Raw genomic sequence first — 15,765 nt, 5'->3', positions numbered from 1 at the left:
TCGGCTCCTCTATAGGTTATAATGTCTTCTAACATTATGTGTCTCTGTGGGCCTTGGACCTCATCCTGTCTATTCTTCCACCATCCTCCCCGACTCTCTCCTGTTGGCCAGACCACCCCCCCTCCCTTTTTTAACCAAAAGAGTAATGATTCTGAATATTAATTGCCCTATGCACCAGTTTCCCCCACTCATGTAATAGCAGGACTGACAGACATGCCCTGGAGCACAGCGTGAGGGTAGAACCTACGTATATAGAGGCACAAGTGGACTGTCAATCAATAGTGGATTCCTTCCAATCTGATTTGTGACGGCACGTGTCTTTCTACGTGTGCTCCTATTTTATGTGTGTGTGTGTTTGCACGCGTGCTTTATATCGCATGTGTACCTGGCCTGTGTGGCACTAAGGTGCTTCTGCTTTTACTGGCGCCAAGATCGATGGTATGCTATGTCTCGGTGTTAAAATCAATAGTAATGTAAAATGGTAGTTAGAGTCCCTGTGGATTGGAACGTGCTGTCTGTGTCGTCCCCCTCCCTCCTCTGTCCGCAACACTCCAGTCAATGACTCTATCATTTGTTCTCAACATCCAAGTCCATTAACCCCAAAAATAGATGCATGTGTCTGTATGTCGATTTTTATGACCGTTCTTTGTTGACATGATAAGTCTTCTAACCTAGGGAACGTCACTCTATTCACTTTCCAAGAGTCTGTGTTAAATAATAAATCATCCAGGGTTGTGGCTATGCTGGAGCCTATCCCAGCTGTCTTTAGGCAAGAGGCATGGTACACCCTGGGCTGGTCACCAGCCAATCACACAGCACATATAGTCACCAATTAACCTAATAGGGGAGTAAACCGCAGTACCCGGAGAAAAATCCACGCACGCACGGGGTGAACATGCAAACTTCACACAGAGATGGCCAAGCAGAGAATCGAACCCAAGTCTTCCTGATCTCCTGACTGCATGGCCAACATGTTAACCACTCACTCACCGTGCAACCCAATAAGAAATCAGTTTTGTACCCATCCCTTGTGTTGACACGTAACTATTTGATGTTGCAATACTATATATTTATATTTTTCACTTTGCTTAGCATTATAACATAGAACTTTAGATTTAGATTTCTTCAGCAACCTGTTTAGTCAACTATTTGAGCTACGTTGGATGCTGCCAATTAGTGAATTTGGGCTCTATTGCTTCAAGACAAACAAGTGCACATCCTAACCTTGTTAATGTGAGCGCTAGATTGATCAACGTCCATTTGATTGAATAGTCTTAACTATTAAAATCAATACATTAATGTAAACACACCATCTCAATCCTGCAGCACTATTCATCAAACGCCCTCCCTCAGGCGATTCAAAGCATCTGTGTTTTCGTCTTTAGAAACCTGCACAGATAGGGAACACATTTAAATCAGATAAGCGAGAGCCAGCGGCTGCAGGTTTCTTGCAGGTGGAGCCTGTAGTCTAAAATTGGAATCCTGTGTTGACAAAGCATCCTTCGAGTTTTACTTGTTTGGCATCAAGATTCTGAGCGTTTTTGAGATTGCGTATCTTTGCAGGCGATGAAATACTGTCACAAAAATATACAAAAAGGGATGATAACTTATCTAAAAGGAAATGGCAAGTGAATGGCCTCTCCTCATGTACGGCTATTGTGTGACAGAAAGCCCCCTTTCCCTACAGTATTTAGGAAAATCTTTTTATAGAAGCAGCATCTGTTGGACAGGAGTGTTTAGCAAGACACCAGGATAAATGCAACTGCTCAGTTACAGCACCAATTTCTGCAGTGATATGCTAGATAGAATAAACACAGATCATTCTTACTCTACTGTGAGACCAAGGTGGTCTAAGGTTCTGTGAGGGACAGATCTTGTCTGTGAGTGACAGCAGCAAAGCCACTAGAGATTTCTTCATGGGTCACTGTGGCTTCTTCAGCTGCTGTCAGGTGCAGTGCATGCCGGGACCGTAGGCAGTGGCGATCTGCCTCGCAGGATTCCACGTGGGATGGGACAGGTGGGCAGAGATTGTGACTTGGTGTCAAAGCGTTGCTGCCTTAAATCTGAAAACTTGGCGTGGGAAGTATGGATATGTCCTATTTTGTTACATTTCTGACACAAGTGTGTGGGAACATTTGCACCACTGCTTGTAGACTTAAGCTTATGTGACCGGGACACAATATTAGGCACACTGGCACAATCACATGCGATCCAATACAAACATGATAATGCTCAGTTTTGACCCTCAGAGAGGTACTCAGGTAACGTTTATGTTTGTCATTGTGCTTTGCTGTGTTTACATGACTTCACTTTATCATTACTAAGGAGTTTGTTTGTTTGTCATTTTATTTCGAGCAAAAAAAAACAACAAAATAAAAAAAAATGCACTGTAGCAAACATACAACAAGATACACAGAAATCAGCACAATCAAGACCACAACAGTCTTGAGCAAGAAGAAATAATATATAAACACTGAAAGCTCAAAATGGAGTGGGAAGAAGTAAAACTTATTAAATCCTACCCCAATATCTATAGGGTAATTCATTGGAAACCAAAAGCAGCTTTTTCCCCCCTTTCTTCCATGTGATACCTCAGCATTTATTAATATTTATACATGTGATACCAGCCGTAGTAATACAAATACTTCAATGGTAGGCAACACCAGATACACAGCGAATACCAGCAATGACAAAATGAACACCACAAGATAAGTTAATCACAGTTAATCACCCATCCAAATGAACACAGTTATACCTGAATCTCTCTGTATTGTAACCAGATACTCTGTTTGAATAGACATTGGAAATGTGTTTCTACTATTTTGCTCCCTTATTTAGCTACATTCATTTATTCATTCATTCATTTTCTACCGCTTATTCTCACGAGGGTCGTGGCCGTGCTGGAGCCTATCCCAACGTGGACACATGGATATAGACTGTCATCATTTTGTTTTGTGTTTTATGACAAACTAAACACTGCTTTACGGCACAACACGTCACACTGCTGTGATGCTGCTCAATGCTACAAACCTCTTTGATTGTTTGTGATTTGTTTTAATAACACCTTTATCCCGAAAACATTCGTTTCTTTGAATTCTTATTTCTTCTCCGGTGTGGTGACTCACCACAAGAAGAAGTAATTAAAGGCCAAGAAGATTGCCAGAAAGACATCTTTCTGTAGTTGAATAGTTTCTCACCTTTTTTATCAAATTTCTGCCACTTGTTACTTTCTTTGGCCAACCCAAGTGGCGGGTTATTCAGCGGAATCACTCAATACAAAACGATGCCTGGACAGTCTGTCAGTAACGCATAGGATGCTTCATCTTTCGCGGAATGATCCATACACAGCAAACACTAGTTTGGTAACAGCCATACTTGAAACAAGCCCTAATTATTTAAAAATGGGACAACTTTTCTTCTTTCAAGCAAAAATGGGGTAAGCAAAAGTTGCTTGGTGAGAAATCTACAATATTTTTCTTGTGACTTTAAGAATATAATGAGTCCACAAGTAAGAAATTAGGTCTAAGTTTAAGCAAGTTGTTTAGATTGAAGTAATTTTAAGTCATTTAAGATTTCAGTCAAATGCCCTTCAAGATCTGATCCGATCCGATCTTATTGGATTCAAGATCCAATAAGATCACGGAAACAAATATCAGACCACCCTTGTTTCTTCAGTTTATTGATCCATTTTAATATGTGGTACAACATTTAGACAAGTATAATAACAAAAATAGCTCATAAAAGTTTACTTTAAGAGCTGCTATCTTGCAACTTCCATTGAGTGTCCATGAATGCCTCAGCTCGCTGTCGTTTACTGACAAGGAGGAAGTAGCTGGCTCTTTTTAGAGCCAAAAGAACCGACTCTCTGAAAAGAGACAAAGTTTACATCATTAACTGTTTGAGCGGCTCTTCTCTGACAAGTGGAGCACACAATTGAGCGCAATGATAGACGTCTGATGCTCATAGGGACATATGTCAGCTAGAACATCATTAAAATGCCCAATCTATTAATAGTATAACATCAATTTAATTTCCATTTGATCAATAGAGCATATGTTTCGTCCACCCATTTAATTGTGCAGGTGTACCTAATGAAGCGTCGTCTCGTCTGCTTTGTAGGTGGATGTGAGCGAGCATATGTTTTCACCTTCACATACATGCGAAGGTGTAGTAAGTCTCAGTCAGAGCAGATGTTTTATGCGGAGCACCCATGTCTTTCTGACAGCAGGCCTAGGTAGCTTGGGATATTTGGCAGCTGCAGGGATCAAAGTCATGATCCAGCAAACACACATGCACAGACACACACATATAGGATGGCACTGCAGCACCGCTGTAATGCCACATCCCGTAGGTTAGAAGTCATTTTAAATCTATGCATGTATGTGTTCTATCGGGACAATTCAGCACTGAGAAGATGATTCCTGGTCTTCCAGTATGACCAAGACTGATTAATATTTAAAGCCACACTGCTGCAACATCTTTATGTAAAATATACTATGGTGGTGCAGTGTGACACAAAGTCCCACTTAGCATTCCACTATCCACCCCAGGCAACGCACTGGCATAAGGAATGATATCGGACATTATATAGTACGATCTATATGTCTCTGTCCACAGAAAATGGACTCAACAGTTTTGTTTGTCGCAAAATGTCACAGAGCAGTTGGACGTGTGTGTATGTGTGTGTGTGTGTCTGTGCACGCTTACCATAGTTTTCCCTACCAGTGTCCTTTCTTTCTTCAAGGTAAAAGTGTCTACTTACATTAATTCCCAGTCAGCAGTCTTGTCCTCGCTCCCACACCGAGGATGGCTTGGGTCCATTTCAGGTGCTGTCACTGCCAAATTGGACCGTTACCTGCTGCAGAATGAACCGCTGCATAGCCTGCAGAGAGAAAAGGAAGAAAATCTCAATTAATTTAGAGCCTAAAATAGATCATTGCGCTTTGTGAGGGGTTTGACTTGAAAATCACCATAATAACCTATATAATGGAACCTCTGCTACCACCCAATCTGAAGAAACACATTTTCACATATAAAATAAAGAAAATCGAACTCCAGTGTAGAAGTTCCACCGTCATACAATACAGCCTTTACACACTGTACAGGCCATGTTTGAGCAAGCATTTTAACATTCTTAACTATCATACAGGTGTTCAAACAAGTTACTAAAGGGAAATTTCTTATCCAATTTTGTGTGTAATTTGCTTTTAAGTTTACGTAAAGCGTCTTTGACTTTCTAGAAAACTGTTCCAAATGTTCCAATCAAGATTTTATGCTGCCAATTCTCCATGAGTGAAATTGGCTTAACCCAATACCAATACCGATCACATACATGCAATGTAAATGTTTCAATGTACTACTGACTATATTAGGGGTCACAAAGCTACTTTTACAAAATAAAAATGGCCAAGAGCTAATCATTTTTGTAACATTTATTTTCATAGCTTATTTCAAGCTAAACAAAGCCAATATGTTTGTACCAAATGTTGGTACCCACAACTCACGTTTTGTATTTCACAATACATTTATTTCTAGTCTTATTACATTATTAACTGAAAACCTGAATGAAAAGCAGGTTCAGACACCTCCAGCCGCATCCGCTGCCTTCTGAACCGCAGATGCAGCCAACTCGCCCTCTTCTGTGCCCGGACAGGAGATAAAATATTAGTGTGCACACTCACTCGTCACACGCGTCACGTGTCACACATCATCTGGAGTCCGACACAGCCCCGCACACAACAAAGGTTCCTCCTGCACTAAGAGTGCTACATAGTGTCTGCAAGCTCCCAAATCCTTACTGAGGTGGTACTCATCCCACAATTTTTCCCACACTTGTATCTCTCTTACAAAGAAGTCCCACTCACGGCAGACAGGGTTGTTCTGGATGCTGCAGCGGAGCTGATCTGCGTTTTAAAGTTTTAGCCGATATATACGTATATATCAATACCGCCCTTCTTCACTGATATCGGCCGATACTAATCGCTGACCGATTAATCGGAGCACCCAAAATTTTTTTTTATTAAATAAATACACTGACTACTCACCTATGACATTAATAACAGACATAGTAAATGTTGTGACAAAGCGTAAGCCCTTCATAGACTTAATAGACGCTGCAGTTCAGAAAGTGTGAGGGTAAAAGGGAGACTTAGGTGAGCAGAAAACTGCACAATAAACCTTCACCCATTAAGCCTGTTACATGCTCACTGAGTTGAAGTTTAATAAATAAATTATGGTCTCAGCTGGCCGCAGTTTAGAACAGTTTAGCAACTTTAGGCGCCAAACCTCTTGGTCCAACCTCGAATTTCTAAAAGTCTAAAAACTTAGCGCCCATTTTACATTTCTTGATATAGTGTTCGATTGGTTCTCTTTAATTGTGTTAGTTGACCTAAATAAAGTGAATGATGATTGTTATTTGTATTTATACAGCAGATGTGCAAAACAATGTGTTTTCTGGTGTTGTGTGCATTCTGCTGTACCTTTAAGTGTCATGTTGAAAACAAGTAAGGGCTGCTTTTAAACCTGTTGCAAATGTTATGTTGGCGTCTTGTGAGCAAAAAAAAAACAGCTCTGCCCCTTCCAGTCTTGTTCTGACAGCTAATCATTCTCCTCGCCTGATCCCTCAGCCTCCGCATCACTCTCCAAGCCCTCCTTTCTCCACCCCTTGTGCTTACAAGATTGCATGCTGGTGTGCTTTCTACAAGCAGCGGTGTTTGTCCACGTTTAACCCCCACCCATTAGCTGTGACTCATGGCTAACTATTCAAAGAGAAGCTACCTGTAATAATGCAAATGTTGATGAGGAGACGAGACAGCCTAATCATTCTCCTTCTGTTACTCCGTCATGCTGACTTGATCAGAGACAACATCTCTGCAGTGATGACACCCAAACATGAGGCCTGGTCATTAGAATGTCAAATATTTGTCCTTGCCGCTCTCCTCGCAGTGAATACATTACGCTGCGGTGCCTTGGGAATTGCTGAATAATGAAGATGTTGTGTGATGCTTGCACATGTTCAAAATGTGCCACAGTGAGGGAGGTTGCAGTAAAGCGGTGTTTCACTGCATCCACTTTCACTGCGGAAAAGTTAGTGGATGTGTGGCATTTTGTCCACATGGTTTTTATATTTGAAGTCTAGAGATGTACCGCATACATGCAAACCAGAAGGTGGTGCCAAGTATCTTCATTCCAAGTGAGTGATCGCTTTTCTTCCTGACACTCACACCTGGAGAGATGCAGTTGCAAAACAGAGAAAAATGTTTGTGCAAGTTAGTGACAAACAGAAGAGGATTTTGGATGCTGATGTTGACCAATGAAGTAGAGTTGAGGCTTCAAGGTGGATGAGTGGTTGGCGCACAAGCCACACAGCTAGGAGACCCGGATTTGATTCCCCGCTCGAGCATCTCTGTGTTTGCATGTTCTCCCTGTGCGTGTGTGGGTTTTCTCTGGGTACTCCGGTTTTCCATAGGTATGAATGTGAGTGTGAATGGTTGTTTGTCTATATGTGCCCTGTGATTGGCTGGCGACCAGTCCAGGGTGTACCCTTCCTCTCGCCCAAAGAGAGCTGGGATAGGCTCCAGCATACTCGTGACCCTCGTGAGGATGAGGTACAGAAAGTGGATGGATGGAAGTAGAGTTGAGCATGTTGGGTCTTAGGTCCCTCTCCATATTGCAGTTCAAATTTCACAGCTTCAATCTATCACAATTTCAAAAACATATTAACTGATAAATCATGCTGTTCCATGGTTAAAGATCCATCCATCCATCCATCCATTTTCCTCCGCTTATCTGGGTCCGGGTCGTGGGGGCAGCAGTCTTAGAAGGGAAGCCCAGACTTCCCGGTCCCCGGCCACCTCCTCCAGCTCCACCGGGAGGACACCAAGGCGTTCCCAGGCCAGCATGTCCTAGGTCTGGTTAAAGATGTCCTATCATTAGTAAAAAAATATGTATCATTCATACATTCATTCATTTTCTACTGTTTATCCTCACGAGGATCGCGTGCATGCTGGAGCCTATCTCAGCTGTCTTCGGGTGAGAGGCGGGGTACACCCTGGACTGGTCACCAGCCAATCACAGGGCACATATAGACAAACAACCATTCACACTCACATTCATACCTATGGACAATTTGGAGTCGCCAATTAGCCTAGCATGTTTTTGGAATGTGGGAGGAAACCGGAGTACCCGGAGAAAACCCTCGCATGCACGGGGAGAACATGCTAACTCTAGACACCTCGAGGTGACACATTTCACACCCATCATTGACAAAACAATCAAAGAGATAATCAACGTGCTGCCATGATGAGTTACCCACTAGATTTCTAAAATCTGTTCTGAGCAGATCTCATCTAGTTAACATCTCATTTGGGACTGGAACCTTTTCAAAAGCCCACAAAACTGCAGTCATTTAGCCTCTTCTGAAGAAGAGCAGTCTTGATGCCACAGTACTGAACAACTGTCGGCCCATATCAAACCTTCCATTCTTGGGGAAAGTCCTAGAAAAAGGTTTTATACCAACACTTGACTGATTTTCTCTAACCCTGTGTTTGATACTTTCCAATCAGGCTTTAGGCCCCCACCACAGCACTGAGACAGCTCCGATCAAGGTGACAAATTACATGCATCTGAACACAGACAAGTCTCTAAAATGGTTCAAGTCCTATCTGAAGGACAGGACGAACTTTGTTGGAATTGGTAACTGTGTCTAAAATGGTCACTGACCCGTGGAGTTCCCCAGGGGTCAATCCCGGGGCCGCTATTGTTTAATTTGGACATGCTGCCTTTAGGCCAACTAATATGCAGCTGCACAGTGTCCTCCCAGACACCTCAGATCTACGTGTCACCGACAACAGGTGAACATTGTCCAGCAGATTTACCTTGTCATTGCATCAAACAGATCAGTGTGTGGATGCAAAGAAGACAAATCATTGTCTTTGGCTTCCAGAAACACAGAGAAAGTCACCTTGAGGCTCTTTCTCTGAAACCTAATCATCAGGTTAGAAACCTAGGGGTCATAATGGACTCGGCTCTGAACAGCCACATTAAATCAATAACATCATCACCTTGTTAGCACCTAAAAAACATTGCCAAAATCAAGGGAATATTGTCATTTTATTAAGTCATTTTTCTTTTCTTTTCTATAAAGCACTTTTTTTATTAATAAACTTGCCTTGCCTCGCCTTACACTGTGAGTTGTGGCAGTTTAGACTAGGATATGACTGATTGACAGATGCCTTGACCTATGACAGCCAGCGATGGTACACGGCGGTGACTTTATCATTTGTCTGAACTACACTCATTTGCATATCCCCCTCTTATTTTAAGCTCTGAGATGTTCAGTCAGATAATAAGCAAATAAGGAGATACATAACTGAAAGGAATTTGGATTAGAACGAGATTGTGCCCAGATACATTATCCTTTAAGTGTACTTGAGTCATACATATTTGGCACAGCAGCAATAACGTGTTAACCCCAAACTATTATCTTCCTGCCGTGCAGTCAAAAAGCGTCCAACAGCAACCAGATGGGAGGCGCGGGAGCTGAACTGGTACAGAGGGTTCAGTGTGGGAGTCAAACTGACTAATGTCGATTCTGAAGTTGGTCATGTGGGAGGTGGACCGGTTGGAGATCACAGCTCCGGTAACCCACCTGCTGCTCTTGTAGGGTGTTGTAAACCAGATGGCCAGGTACTCTGGAGAGATCCACTAAAATGCTCCAATTAAGCATTTGGTGTGTAAATGGTGGTGGGCGTAAATCTGTGAGTGCAAGTTGTCATTATTACATCTTTAGAAGACACAACTTTAGGTACACTTGCACAATCTGAAAGAGCCAATACAATAGCTGCATTAGAATGCACAGCAGTAGGACGTGATAACTAATAAGAATGTAGGCTGGGCAGGGGGACACAATAAAAAACTTCAACTATAAAATAGAGAGCAGTGAAACAGCTAATAAAATACACAGCCACCATTAACCGCCATTATAGTCCCCAATTAATTTTTATTTCCAATTTTGGCTCAAGGACAGCATCTCTAATGTTCTAATTTCAAAACAATTTTTCCCTTGGGGAATAATGTGAAGTGACATCATTTGTTTCAGGCTCAAACTGTATAAATAAAATACAACTTTTAGTATTTGTACACAGACTATGCTTTAAGGAAGACTCATAACTGCCGTGCAAGTATAAAGAGACGCTAACCATTCATTCATTTTCTATACCGCTTGTCCTCACTAGGGTCACAGGCATGCTGGAGCCTATCCCAGCTGTCAGGGGTACACCCTGAACTGGTCGCCAGCCAATCACAGGGCACATATAGACAAACAACCATTCACACTCACATTCATACCTATGGACAATTTGGAGTCTCTAATTAACCTAGCATGTTTTTGGAATGGCGGCACGGCGGTCGAGTGGTTAGCGAGCAGACCTCACAGCTAGGAGATCAGTGTTCAATTCCACCCTCGCGCCTTGAGTTTGCATGTTTCCCTGTGCATGCATGGGTTTTCTCCGGGTACTCCGGTTTCCTCCCACATTCCAAAAACATGCTAGGTTAATTGGCCACTCCAAATTGTCCGTAGGTATGAATGTGAGTGTGAATGGTTGTCCATATGTGCTCTGTGATTGGCTGGAAACCAGTTCAGGGTGTACCCCGCCTCTCGCCCAAAGACAGCTGGGATGGGCTCCAGGACCCTGGTGAGGAAAAGCGGTAGAAAATGAATGAATGAATATTGATTTGCATGCATGAGAATTTGGAAAGATAAACATGCTACTCTTTATTAAAAAGCTTCTTCTTAAAGTTGTTTTAAGAGGCCTAAGTTTAGGTTCTATGCCTATGATCATGCTTTTCCTTGTTGCCATCACTGATACGCTCTTTCCAGGCTTGCTGATGTTTGAAGACTATTTTCCAAGAAAATTAAAAACCAGAAACTCAATTGCGCTCCAGTTACTTCCCACTGAAATTAGGACACCAAGACATCAACAGTAACATAATATCCTGGTATTGAGTTGTTTTCTCCCCCAGAATAATAAACCATGTCATTTGCAATACCTTATTAATTTTAATTAAACCTGTAGCCACAGCATATTCTTCCCAGTGGTGAAACCACTCCTCTGGGATGTGCAGTTTGTCAACATAGCAGACACTTAATGGTTGTTTGTTATCCTCCTCGAGATGGCTGGCTTAGAGTGTGTGATGCTATATGTCACTGATGTGCAGCGACCATCCTTAAAAAAAAAAAAAACAAAGGCTTCCCACAGGTTGGAGGTTAACATGAAGGGAGATGAGCATACTGACAGCATGGTTCTCTTTGCTCTTCTGTCAAGAGTAAAGCCATATATAGCCACTGTGCTTTCTATCTGCACCCCTCCACCCCCCACTCCTGTTCATATGAGCAGAACAAGCAAGTCTGGAGGAGTCGTGATGCCCATTTCAATGAAAGCAGGGGGTGGAGGAGTTGGGAAAAGGAGGCGTGCAGGGAGGGAGAGTGATGCAAGTTGCAGCATATAGAAATCTACAAGGGCAAGAAAGTCTTGGCGAGAGAATGGAGACAATGTGATCCTCATCTTAAAGCGGCTCTTTGGCTCAGTGGGTGGGAAGGGTCTGATTTAGAGATAAAACTTGAAATTTTAATACAGTACTCATTCTGGGCTCACAGCTCCAGTTTAACAAGTGTTAATTTATTTAAAGGGCAGTTTTAATCGTACATTTTTATGCACTGCAAAACTGCATACTTTCAAGTCTTGACAAATCGTGAATAGTTTAGATTCATGACTTGCACCGCATTTGCAGTTTTCGGTTAATTTAGAAAAGACCTATTTCTCAGGCGTTACATTGACTTTTAGAATTGCAATTTCTGGACCATTAGTGCCGTTGCACGCAAGGTCAAGGGAGTGACCTTCACACAAGCAATTGCACACTACAGAGTGCTTTTAACAAGCCTTTATTAAAAGTCATGACCAGTTTGCAGTAGATAGTCATCTCTCCCATTTCTTAAGAGCAGAAGAGATATTTGGCTCGTCAGCAGAGAAAGACTTCAGTGGCGCCAGAATCACCTCCTTGCTTGAGACCAGAGCCTCCTGGTTTTGAGACTTCGCTGCAGCCACAGAGCGACCTGTACGATTGGGACACATTACAACTTCCTGCATGTTGGTGTCTTTTTTTGGCAACATGTGGTCGCCATCTTCCACGATGGGTTACTCACGTTGCCGACGGCATGGTTGTTCACAGGAGCGCATGCTGCTTTGATGGCACACTGCTGTGGCACAGTGAATAAAAATCTAGGAAGTTGTAAAATTAGTCAGATTGTGTATATGCAGAGTTCAGGTCTACAGCAGCAGAAGTGCTTTTACAAGTCACAATTCTCATTTCTAAATGGTGCAAGACAATTTCCTGAACCCATTGACAGAAGCAGTGTCATTTGTTCTCTGGAAATGTCTTTTTCCCCCCCATCCTCAGAATAGCAAAAACATGCATTTTCAGTCAGTTTAGGCAATAACAAGCTTGTGCAAAAGTGCTAACTCCATTTGGCTTGGGCATCTATAGCTCAAATTTCTGCATGATGTTTGACGAAATACATTTCCAAAACTGATTAGTTACAAACCCAACAGTAGTTTGTCATCCATACTTCTGGATTAGACATTTTGCTTTCAGACCCTTTGATCAAGTGAAAAGTTTCCAACTTTCAAGTCTCACATTACCAACTACGTATATTAATATTTCCCCATTCCAGTAAAAGCAAAGACCATATTACCCTGTCTTTCTGTGGGCTGAAGGCGTTTTGATCCACAAAAGAGAACATCTGGTAGATGAAACGTTTGTAGTGTGTTGGGTATTGAAGGCCAGAAGACCCACGCACAGGCACGATGGTGGTCTTATAACCGTCCTCATGGTAGGGGCATCTGCAGACAAAGAGTTCTTAAACTAGGGGTCTCAAACTCAATTTACTTGGGGGCCACTGGAGCGCGGGTCTGGGTGAGACTGGGTCGCATCAGGTTTTCAAAAAAAAAAAAAAACTGCTTTGGTTGCAATTTTCTACAAGAAAAGCTCTGATAAAACATTCCACTGTTCTCAAATATCTTATTTTATTTTTCTACACAAAATAAGATGAAAAATAAAGAAAAATCACAGTAATAAAATACAACTGCAAATAAAAACTTAAGCAACCATATAGTTGGTGGGTAGACAAATTATTTTTTTCAGATTAAAATTAACAAAGCATTATTAGAGCTCTGTAGACATGACAACACGACTATAGTCACATTTATACTCTATTTACAACATATTGCGCAACTGCATGGTCATGACACATGCTAACTCGCAAACTAGAGCGCTAGCGACCTAAACGGTAGCCTTCAAGTTATTTCCTTTAAACTTAAATAGCCAAAAACTTAACACTTCCACACGGATAGGGAGGATAACTATTAACAGTTATTTAACATGAACATTAATAAAACGTAATAATTTTTTCTGGATACATGATACCATACAGCATCCATATCAAACTTGCGCATTAACATTAAACTTTCATATCAAGGCGGGGGCCTCAAACTAGTGTCCTGCGGGCAACATGTTTGAGACCCCTGCCTTAAACCAAAGAATGTTCAGAAAACAGACCTTTAACCATAATAAAAGCATTTACCCATCAACTAGGATATCCCACTGGGGCAGGCTCTGATGATTAGGGGTTGTGGTGGCCCAGCAGTGCTCCAGGTTTAGGACTACGTTGGGGTCAGCCCTCCCGAGAAGGCGCACCTCAACATACACTGGTTCCTTCAGCACTTTGGTGATTGGGTAGTCTGCTGCAGCGTAGAAGGAGCTGTACGCTGCCTCTTCTGGAAGCAGAGTTGAACTTGGATGCACCAAAAATACACTTTAAGACAGTAGTACTCACCCTCCACACATCCCTTGGAGAGACACTTTCCATTGCCCAGTCTCAGCTCTACTCTAATCTCTCCGGCAGCAGCGACCGACACGGGTGGAGGAAGTGCGTTTATTTCCATGATCACAGCCTCCACAGCTGTGCTTGAATATCGACACTGGAAGAGCAACCTGTTGGTAGGAGAACAGGCCAGTTCAGGTGGTTTGATGCCAGGTTCCCACTAAGTGCCTGTGCCAAATTTTTGTCACTATTTTACTCCAAATGGATGCACTGATCTGAAAGTCTGACCCATAAGTTAGACTTGAAATTTGACAGTTCAATGCACCTTACAGACCAACTTCGGGGGTTTCGGCCAGATGACCATGACATTGGGTACACTTGTAGGGGAACCAACAAGCACATGTCCAAAATTTTAGGACAAGTTAAACCGTGGCCATCAAGCAAAACATTTGCAGGGGGCTGAAGCGAAAAATCACCCATAAATCATTGACCATATGTCAAATGATTTCACTTTATACATCTTTGCATATCTTCAAATCAACCTATGAAGTGCATCATTTGACACAATAGCCATCTTTTAACTCTTAATTAACTGCAATTCTAGCAGACACTAGCAGTGTTATCTAATGCGTCACTGCATTCACTCACTCAAAATGGCTGTCCCTGGTGATTGAACCTCTGGGGCCAACTCCTACTTCATAGGATGACGACATGTGGTTCTCATACACCACATAACCATCTTCCTCCAGCTGGAGAGGATTGTATAAAAGCAGACAAGATGCACACATGATCACTTCAACTACAGGACTGAAATTAAACATTTGAAGCTTTCCCGTGTCTTGACTGTACCCCCCTCCCCCCACTCACCTTGACCGTAGTGCCACACAGGGTCATGGGGAACTGAAAGATGGCAAAAGTGGAAGTGGCGTCAACTGAGCTGCACGCAACGTCATTCATTTCCAGCAGAGTCACTGAATTCACATCCACCGGGGGCAAAGTGGACTCACGAGACACCACCACCACAAACTGGCCATCTTTGGTACACTGCACGGTCACTGATAAAAAAAGTTCACATTATTTGAATGAAATCCATCACAGAACACCAAGAGAGTTACCTGCTTTGCCGTAGTAACACTGCCTTCCATCATGGCAGCAGTTGATCTCTCTACACTGTTGATCGGTGATATCCACGGTGCCACACAAGATCTTTTCATTGTGCGCCACTTGACATTTATCAAAATGATCCACGGGTGCAAGCGGGTCTTTCACGTTTTTTTTAGGCAGTGGTGCAGGAGGATCATATTTATTTAGAGTACCGAGCCATTGACGCTGAGCCATAACAACATCCCCAGCTAGCAGGACTACAATCACCACCAACACACCAAAAGGACAACCAGACAGCGCCATTGTGGTGCTTGCAACTACTGTAGACTGCAGCAACAAAGCCTTACTCCTCAGATGCAGGCTTTATACGTGATTGATGACTCGCTAGTTGCTTGGGAGCCCCCCCCTCCCTCTCATCGTTAGGAGTCAATTGAGCGGCAGCCCTGTGGTTAATCAGCTGGGGGTTGACAGGTGGAGCTCATTGTCTGATACGGCTAAAAAAAAAATCTTTTTCTGACTAATTCAAACATGAGGTTTTTAAAGAACATTATGTGACAAGTTGGGTGTGTGTGGATATAATTGTTACGTTGTTTTGAGGATTTTATTTATTTTTAATTGCAAGGATTTCACATAAAAATTTGAGAATGTATTATAATATAGGCTGCATTTAGAAGTTAAAAAATGCATCATCGCTAAAATGCAATAAGCCCAGGAAGAGGAGGTATAGGAAATTGTGTAAGCCTACAAACATTCCCATTTCTAAACTAAGGCCCATTAAAAAA

General features: G+C 42.4%; 2 protein-coding genes across 7 annotated transcripts in view; one reads left to right on the top strand and one right to left on the bottom strand.

Annotated features, from left to right (window-relative positions):
• Nucleotides 1-15,765, top strand: part of clcn2a (chloride channel, voltage-sensitive 2a) — a 48,671-nt gene that overhangs the window by 8,554 nt on the left and 24,352 nt on the right. The window lies entirely within an intron of this gene.
• On the bottom strand, nt 11,930-15,330 carry LOC131125588 (zona pellucida sperm-binding protein 4-like). The gene is made up of 8 exons (XM_058067264.2): nt 14,995-15,330; nt 14,747-14,934; nt 14,528-14,628; nt 13,892-14,049; nt 13,640-13,832; nt 12,752-12,899; nt 12,203-12,278; nt 11,930-12,112 (listed from the first exon to the last, which is right to left on the bottom strand). The coding sequence occupies exons 1-8, from the start codon at nt 15,284-15,286 to the stop codon at nt 11,976-11,978; spliced, it is 1,293 nt and encodes a 430-aa protein (XP_057923247.2). The 5' UTR covers nt 15,287-15,330; the 3' UTR covers nt 11,930-11,975.

This window comes from Doryrhamphus excisus, linkage group LG6 (assembly GCF_037039965.1).
Source record: "Doryrhamphus excisus strain RoL-2023G ecotype Guam linkage group LG6, RoL_Dexc_Guam_v1.1, whole genome shotgun sequence".
NCBI classification, from domain to species: Eukaryota; Metazoa; Chordata; class Actinopteri; order Syngnathiformes; family Syngnathidae; genus Doryrhamphus; species Doryrhamphus excisus.
Note: the sequence above shows the minus strand (reverse complement) of the source record. Positions and strands in the feature narration are given on the sequence as shown.